The following is a 9,677-nucleotide window of genomic DNA, read 5'->3' on the forward strand; positions in this document are numbered from 1 at the left end:
TCCTCTAACTGTAACATTAATTTAGCCATGGCACAGGCTGAAATTCAATTAAACTTTTCCAAGACATAGATTCTCAGATACAACTAGTAGTAAAACAATGGACTCAAAAGACATTCATTCAAAATGTCCAAAAGTCATCAGTCATTCAGGCCTGGAGATATGTGAGGATGAGATATAAGCCAATACATACATCATTGAAAGACTTTGTCCTAGTACAGCCAATGCCAATCCTCATTACAGGAATGTGAAACCCCTTGAAATCAATGAAACGAGGCGGTAAAGACACTTGTGTTATTGTCCACAGGGGCCACCAGAATCAACACAAAATGAAAGATCCTTGTTGCTGCTTTAATATCTTCTTGCAGACAAGCTTAGTAACACTGGCTGATTCTGTGATATGGATGTTCTCACTCATATTAATTCATGGGTTCAAAGGATGGACTAAATAAGTGCGTATGTTTCCTCCGTCCTACCTGGACATGTTATCTGGTGAGCAGGCCGAGTTGTTGCCCGTGGAAATGCTGGTGTCCATGCTGTCGGAGCTCTCCAGGCTCAGCGTGTCGTAGGGCTGCTCTCCGGCTGACGGGGGCTGGTGGTGCAGGATGGAGTGGTGGACCAGAGGTGGGGGGCCTACGGAGCCGTGGCTCAGCGCGGGGCTATAGGACATGACTGGGGAGTAGGAGGGCGACGAGGAGGACGAGGTCATGAGGTGGGGCTGGGAGCCGTGGAGCGCCTCCCACTGACACTGGGCCTCGGCCGCCGCTCTCTGTTTGAGCTCGGCCAGACGGCGGCGCTGCTCCTCGATCACCTGCTGACCTGGAGGGAGGAGGGTGATGATCAGTGGGTGCGTTCTCATTTTGAACTGAGGAGGAAGATGGAGCTATAAACCTGCAAGCAACCCGATCAACGAGGCAGCAGAGAGAGGTCCGTCTGTTTCCTAAAGAGCTGGGACACCACCACGTTTAAACCAACATGCTATAGAGAAGGTCCTTAACTGAACCAGCACCAGCACCAGCCCACAACCACGCACCACACATACAAGTATGTGCTCTCTTAGTGACACAAGCTCGAGCAGAACTGCAAAAAAGTCCCGCCACCACAAAGTTCACCATCTGTCTAACTCTCATTTCAGATCCATGCTGCTGTGCACCTGATAATGGGCAAAACACATCTGGGAAGGAGTGCCCAGGTCGATAACTCCAAAGGAGGAGCTCGCTGAACGGTGAACATGCAAGATTTATTCTCCACCAGCGGGAACATTCATAGAAGATTGATGGAAGAAGAAAGACTGCCCGACGTTACAGACAAAAGATGAAAAGAAATCTTCGAGGAGGGGAGAGGAGTTAATGACACGCCCGGGACAAAGAGAGGGGGATGAAGAGAGGGGGAGGTTAGGGGAAGACAGGGTCTGAAATTCACAGCCGCCAAGTGTCAAGTTGTGGTAAACGTTAACTTTGATGGATAAAATCATAAAAGTAACCTGCCAGACTGGCTTAGGTTTTGGATGAGACTTGAATTTTTTAGGTACATACAGTCTTTGGTCTTCACCTGTGCTGAAGCTTTCAAACTGGCTCCTGATTGGCTGTTATGCTCTCTGCACAGTGCTGGCATCCAATACTCTGATTCTCTTTTGTCTGGATTGTTAATGACTTCAAGTTAGCTTAATGATTAATTAATACATTGCTTCATATCACTGTACAAGTAAGGGTTACCCGTTGCTCAGTGACTGGAGCAATAAAACAGGCAGGAGGACATTTAAACAAGAGATTATTCTCTGCAGGTTTCGTGTTGACCCTTGGCAGGAGAGATACACACGTCACACTTAATTTCAGACAGTACATGAACAAACAGGATGAATCCCGCTCTACAGAATGAAGGAAACAGAAGAAATCATCATCTCCTGGACGCTGCGATCCATCTACCTGCTGAGCCTCCCTCTATGGTGTTCTGTCTGGAGGTCTGGGGCTCTGTGGTGCAGCGGTGCAGTAAAAGACCACAAAAAAAGGGACAGACAGACAGACAGACATGAAGAAAAACCTGAACTGCAGACACTGACATATGTGACTAACCCCGCACCCGTGGGTGGCAGCCAGCTGAGCTAAAACACTGCCTGCCTTCCTCTGATCCACTTAGTCAAACAACACACATACACACACACACATGCACACACATGCACAGAGCTCTGGGAAGAAGAGCAGAACAGTGTAACAGCCTACAGTGTTTACTCATGATGAAAAGATGTAGAGATGTTTAACTCTGTGACTTTGTATCCTTCTAAAAGTCAACATGTACGCGTGCTCCATAGTCGTATGAACATCTCCAGCTGCTGCAACTGGCACTTTATTTGTTCGTAGGGACGGTCAGATTTACAGATTTGCATCAATGCGCCGGCATAAAAGTTCAATATGCGGTTGCACCCGGTTAAAAAAAGTGTGCATCAGATACAGTTTGGGATGAACTCAGGTCCAGGTCACTCACCTTTCTGCTGCAGAGCGAGCTGTCTCTTGGTCTCAATGTCCTGTAGGGTTGCAGCCAGGTTCCTGGGCAGACTGCCGGTGCTGTTGGCCGCCAGCAGGGGGCTCTGCCGGGTGCGAGAGAGCAGTAATGTTAGGGATAAAGGTCAGAAATTGGTGTATGTGGGGCTGAAATAATGATCTGGATTTTAGAGGGAACTGTGGTGGACACACATCAGTACACCTGTTGAAGACGTCTACCTTTGAGCTGGCGTTGCGTCCCAGTGTCGCTGCTCCGTGCTGCAGAGGGGACGCGGAGCCTGATTTAGGCTGATGAAAAGACAAGCCTGGATCACTGTCCAGCTTAGAGCGGAACACCTGAGGAAGTACACAGAGGTCAAGACGAGGAAGTGTGTTAAAACAAAGCCATGTGACGGCAGATGGTGACAACAATGTTAGGAGCACAGCTGAAATCCACCATGGATGAGCTGAAAGCACCTGCTGGAAAACGACGGTTAAAAGCATGATTAGCATTGTGAGTGCTGCTGATGTTGTTCAAATAAAACGCTGGAATTAATAAATGAAGGTTCAATCAGCATCAAAGACTGATGGAAAAAATATCAAAGAGCCTACACACAATATGAGTTAGGCTGCAGTTTAGTACACACGCACTTGGAACAGCCGCCTAGTCCCTTTCACTGAATAGCTCTTTGATCAGGCTCTCTTAAGTTAATGCTGCATTCATGTACTATGGGAATGACTTGATGTTCAAAGTAATGAGTTGAAAGTGTTCACACACACATTCTAACTTTATTTAAGTGGTGATTGAAGTCTGTAGACATCTGCTACAGGCGATCACTCTCAGCTTTATTACAGACTTAAGACATGATGTTTTACTCCAAAGTAAAGACTCCACTTCCAAGAAAAAGCTCCAGCATGCAACTTCTGTTTTCATTTGTCAGACTAATATTAAAGCTGCAGTAGGTCATTTTTATAAAAATATATTTTTTATCATATTTGCTGAAAATATCACTGTATCCTGAGAGTGTACATGAGACAGATAATCTGAAAAAATTAAATTATTATTATCTTAGATTAAGATTCAAATGATTAATTTCAGCTCAATAAGGTGACCTAGATTTCTATAAATAAGTTTTTAAATAACTGAGTTTTCATTGCTTGTAATCAGCACAACCTTCAGCCATTTTTGGTATTTTTTCTAGTTGTTTTGTTTGTTTTAAGGCCCATTACAGTCTTTCAGTGGCAGGATTTCTATGCTGGTTTTAAGAATTATAGCCAAGCAAATTGGCTTACCCCACTGGCAATGGCATTTCTTTGCCCAATACAAGAAAATTTGATTATATGTAAGAATATTTGGCTTGTTTCTAGAAGGGTCGTTTTGCAGTGTACTTTTCAATGGAGAAGATGGTCTTTTCCATATAACGTGAATGCAGCTTCCTCTAGTCCTCTGACACACAATCAGCTGCTCGGATGTGACTTGAAGCGAGTTGATGGTTGAGCAGAGGAATAATAACACACACACAGCAGAGAACAAGTGAAAAAGAAATGAGTAGAAAAGAAGAGAGGCCCTCTACCTGCAGCACAGCTCTGCGGCCCGACAGCGACTTGGCTGGCAGAGGGGGAGGACAGAGCTGGCTGGAGCCAGCCATCAGCTCCTGGTACCACTGCTCTAAATCTAGCTTGGAGAGGTGAGGCCTACTGCCCTCAGACTGGTACTGGAGAGCAGACGGCGGAGCGGCAGAGAGAGGCAGGACAGGAGAGAAAGGAAGAAGACAAGAGGAGTTTAGAAAGCATTCAAAGACAGTAGGAAGAGGGTAGAAACACCCTCAAAAGCTGCAATTAAGGTTTCTTCTTAAATAGCTTCAACACATTATTGTTGTCAGCTGCATTATGCTTTATACCCTCCAGCTGCTATATCCCTATTTTACATGTCTCTATTCTAATTCTATGTAGCTGCTGCAGTGACCCAGTTTCTCACGAGAACAGTTAACATCTGATTTTTTTTTTTAAAGTTTTAAGTACTTGGAGCATAACACGTACAGTGAGGGGTGAGAACCAGAATGATGTTTAAGTGACACTGGACCAACTTTACAGGAAGGCCAACACAGTAAATGACCATACATTGCCCTGACTTTGTTTATTAAATTCAATATTTAATATTACAACTTGACAACCTACTTGATGAACCATATTTTGACTTGTAATGAAAAAAAAAAAATCTTCTAAGTGCACTTTACACCCTTTTAACCCCAAATAGTTCAGTTTGTCTTCTGGTTTTTGATTAATAACTCATCTTTGCCCAGAATGTCCCTCTGGTTCTCACCCTTCGACATACATACATCAGGGTTCCCACTCTTTTTAAGAAATTATTTTCCAGGACATTTTAAGTTTTCTTGACAATACAGGCCAGCACTTGCTTACAAATGGTCCTAACATTTAGCAGTAGGCCTAGTATTTATACATTTATCTCCAGTTTTAGTTTTTATGATTAAGCGTTCATGATGAGGTGACGCAGGTTTATTACAGGTCTTTTCACCATCTCCGGTGATCTGACTGCAGCTTACTACAGTTTTCTTCGAACCTAGGTTAAGGGGGTAAAATACAATAAAGCCTTCCAGTGCAACATATATTATTTCGGGTCATTTTGATCGATTTCCAGGTGTTTCCAGGACTGGAAAACAAGTCTCTAAATGTCCAGATTTTCAGGGTTTTCCAGGACATGTGTAACCCTAATACACACATATCTGAAAGAATAAAACTAGATTTATGTTGTTTTCTTCCAGCCTAAATGTTTTTTGGGTTCGTGTCTGTTCTCTCTCTGTTGTTCTGAAAAACCCTTTCAAACAGCTGACTGAGACATGCTGCTTACGTAATGCAGCTGTTGCTAACATTCAGCTTCAGTTCTGATACAACAGTCTAATTTTAGGATACAGAGACATGGCCTGGGAAAACTTCATTACACACCATATCAAATGTGATGGGTTATATTAGTAAAGTCATGGCTGTGAGCTACTTCTGGTGAATCTTTGGAAACAATGGGAGTCTGTGACTGGAGGCAAACCTGCAGAACAACAGACAGCAGGAGCTCCTGACTCTGACGAATACAGTAACATCACAGAGTCTCCACGGACTTCCACAGTGACAGGAAAAGAGTCTAGTATCATCCTGTGACACTTACAATATACACCACCTGTATGTCTGTAAGTAACAGTAACAGATTTAGCTTATACAAACAAAAGCTAAATCTGTTACTCTCATGTCCATGTCTCATGTCCTCTCATTTAAGTGTTGGAGTATTTCTGTTGGGACAAATAACATAATTTATGGAAACAATTCCAGGGGGGCAGTTAACAAATGTAGGATTGATGTGTTCTTTCTTCAGTGACAATGCACACAACACCGTGTCTGTTGTTGCCTTTTCAAACTCTCCACTGATAACTGCAGGAGGTTGTGTAAAACGAGTGATTTGAAGGAAGTTCTAGCAGATTGTTTCATGTGAATATTGCATCTTTTTTCGATTTCCTGATATTTTTAGGAACTTTTTTTGTTTTAGTTTTTTAGTCTTTATTATGTCTTTCCCACATTTTTCACAACATGCAAACTTAATACACATGTTTTTTGACACATTCTGTGTTTTCTTCTCCTCTATGCCTGGCCATTATTGTATTAGCAGAATACTTTTCTAATGCAACATGAGGCTGTTTAGCAGAGAGTCAAGTGGACTTGATAAGTTGACAAGTTTAGTCAACATAATAATAATAAAAATAACAATTTCATCAAGTTTTCCTGACAGAAATTAACAAAATGCTGCTAGGCCTAATGTGTATATTTTCTTACATTATTCTTACACCCCTTAAAATCAAGAAGGCCAAGTTGGAAACAACTGACTTAAGCAATGTCCTCAAATGTGTTGTTTCATCCACCAACTCAAAGATATTCAGTTTACTGTCATAGAGGACTGAAGAAACCAACCAAATCACAGAATTTTGACACCGGTAGAAAAGAAAGTTAACTCAAACTGATTTGTTAGTATACGTTATCATAAAAAAAAGACAACTTTTTGGTTAAACTCGTGACAGGAAGGAAGAAGGGAAGGAAGGAAGGAAGGAAGGAAGACACACCTCTACAGAGAGAGAGAGGGAGGAGCCATGAGGAGAGGGGAGGCAGGAGAAGGCGGGGTCTACTGCTCCAGGCTGCAGGGACTGGCGAAGCGGGGATGTGGGGGATGACTCCACCTTTGGCATCCCATACATCTGATTTAACTGGCCCACTGTCACATACTCCTTCCCAAAGGCAGCACACACACACAGGAGGAGAAGGGAGAGGGGAGGAGAAAGACAGACAGGAGTGAAGACACACACGTCAGCAAGACAGGCAGCAGGAGGGAAACATATCAAGTACACCTAGTGACCTTCTGCATCATGAAGGTGTGAGGGGAGGGGGTCTGAAAGGAAACACACAGCTGAGGACAGCACGACTCACACTGTCAACATCAGAGTTGGACTGATATATGGAGCCAGCGTTTAGCCACAGCAGGCTGCCATTAACATAGTCTGTAGCAGGTACACATCACCTTTCATATGTTACTAGAGCTGGCTATCACAGGGGACCAACCAAAAACTGATACTTCCTCACTTAAACCACAACTTTGCTCATTTTAGACTGTATTGTATTTGTTTAGATTATTTTTTGGCTGTTGTGTTTAAAAAAATTAAATACTGTTTTCAACAGGCTAAACTTAATTCAATTAAATTATATATTAGACCAAAAATGCATAAAAAATATTTTAGACATTTTAAGGCCTAAAATTCCAACCCTGCAGACAACCCTGATTGGTCAAGTATTGCTTGTTACGTTAATCAGAAGATAAACAGAAAAACTGGTTTTGTAGTAATATATGTTTGTTGCACATTATTCCCATCTGTCTCCCTCACCTCATTTCCTTTCATTTCTATTAAGCACACACATTAAAATACCTTTATTAAATACCTTGGTACCAGTATTAAAACTTAGGTATTCTACTGACACTGACATAAACAATCTAATTAACAAATCAAGTTATTTTACAGTGTACAAACTATTATTGACTATTGTTATTGATACAAAATACCAGCCTTTGGTTGCCTTAAAGATAAACCTGCATTTATCGGCCCAACCCTAATGAAAGCTGTATATTGCTGACACGATACAGTCACAGTACAGAGGGAGGAGAGCAGCTGCTCACACCACAAGCTCATATAGCAGAGAGCAAAGCCAACAGTACAGTCAGTTTGATTAACAGCAAACCAGCAGAGGGAGCAACATGACATGAAAATGGAAGGATGGAGAGACAGAGACAAAGAGAGGAGAGCACAGAATCAGAGTCAAGACAGTAGCCAATCAGGAAAGAGACAGACAGGAAGTCATGGTACCTCACAGGCGCCAGCTAATGCAGCATCTATGGCAAACGAGCGGCCTTGAGAAGCGGGCTTGATGCTTTCGTGGCGGCCACTGCCACCGTACATCTTATAGACGTCCGACAGCTTCATGTACTCCTGACCGCCAGCCAACAGCCAACAACAAGTCAGACAGGGTGAGAAGCCATGAGGACAACACTGTACCGTACTTCTATGTACAGTACATAAACAAACACACAAGCCCATAGAGATAGTTGAGAAACTGGCTGTTATTACAGCTAAAAAAAGGTGCACGGTGCATGTGAAGACAGTCAAACAGGAACACACCAAGCAACAGGAAGTGCATCTTTAGCTTCAAAAACCGTCCTGCACACAGGATATCACACACAGGTACTTTTATTGGCTGTTACCACAACCAGTGATGTAGTGGTGAAGATGCTGAAATGGTGACCTCTGGCTGCTGAGCACCATGAGGTATGAACCTCTAAAACGCATTGATTCATCATTACATACTTTCCTGTAGGGGTGTAACAGTCACGGTCCGGTGAACGCAGCTGCACGCAGACTACACATTATGTAGATTGAGGCTTGAAGTACATAAGCGCACATAGAAATGTTTAGCCGTGCGCCGTTAGCAGCATGTGTTGAGGTTAACAGCACAATCTGATTGGCGTGCGAGTTAGTCACACTATGGCCAGAGCAATTGAAACGCCTGAACTGGAAGACTGTGCTTTAAATGACTTGTTTGGGAACAATCCAGATTCCCGGTCAGCTACAGCAGCAACAGAGAGCTGGGGATAAGACACCGTAAGTGAATGAAAACACATCAAACATGCTGATGCACATTCAACGGCATCACCCAGATGAAAAGTAATGTATGCATTTTGTCCTGCTGTACCGAACTCACACCAAACCATGACTCCTAAAGCCAGGGCATGAACCGAACCGTGACTCCTGTTACACCCCTACTGTCCTGTTTGACACTGGTTACTCGTGTACTTATAAAATGGTCAGCATAGCGGGATTACATGTGGGTTTCAGTGCACCCTCCACTACATCCCTGGGGTGGTAACAGACCCAACTTCAACTTAGAGCTACTGTGCTGGCTCCTCTTTTAACATAGTTGTTGTAAACTATTGGAAAAAGCAACCCGACCAGGCACAGGTGCAATTAGAAAGTGTGTGTGAATAGGACACTAACAGTACAATGGGTGACCTTTGGGATGAGTCGCACACACAGCAAGGGGAGGGGGGGAACAGCAGGGCTTCATGCAGGGGTCATTAGTCCGGGTTACCTCCGTAGGGCTGCTGGGGTACAACTGACAGGGAGGGGAGGGATGTAAGTAGGAAGAAGAGGCTCGACAGAGGGAATGCTGGGAGGAGTGGACATCCTCCAACAACAGGTCAGCCTCGCTGATATGGAGCGCTTCCTGTTTTAACAATTCAGAACAAGTGCTTTTAATGCCCACAGAAAACATAAAGGGACGCTAGATACAAGTTCTGGTCTCCACAAAGAGTAAAGTTAAAGGGAATGTGTGAAACTTTGCTCTCCCTCTGTTACAGCTTCAGCTATGACAACATCTCTGAGTTAAACAATGATAGTCCACCAATGGGGTGACCATTAAAAGATTAGTTTGCTCGACACACCAATCATCAACAACTCGACATTATAAACACAAACTCAGCAGGACTCTTTAGATTAGTCTGATTATCACCAGGTTTACACACAAGTCACTGCCAGTTAAAGAGGTAAATGTGGTGAGGAGTCTTTTTCTGTTTGTGTTCACTGCTTACACACACACACACAC

General features: G+C 43.4%; 1 protein-coding gene across 1 annotated transcript in view; it reads right to left on the reverse strand.

Moving 5' to 3' along the window:
- Positions 1-9,677, reverse strand: part of phldb1b (pleckstrin homology-like domain, family B, member 1b) — a gene marked incomplete at its 5' end in the record, with an annotated part of 83,807 nt that overhangs the window by 11,618 nt on the left and 62,512 nt on the right. Inside the window, 3 exon segments of the mRNA XM_035679766.1 lie at positions 474-816; positions 2,479-2,581; positions 2,715-2,831. Of these exon segments, the coding sequence (XP_035535659.1) occupies positions 474-816; positions 2,479-2,581; positions 2,715-2,831 (563 nt within the window).

The sequence above is a fragment of the Morone saxatilis genome, unplaced genomic scaffold, assembly GCF_004916995.1.
Source record: "Morone saxatilis isolate NCDOM2014 unplaced genomic scaffold, NCSU_SB_2.0 Contig8, whole genome shotgun sequence".
NCBI classification, from domain to species: domain Eukaryota; kingdom Metazoa; phylum Chordata; class Actinopteri; family Moronidae; genus Morone; species Morone saxatilis.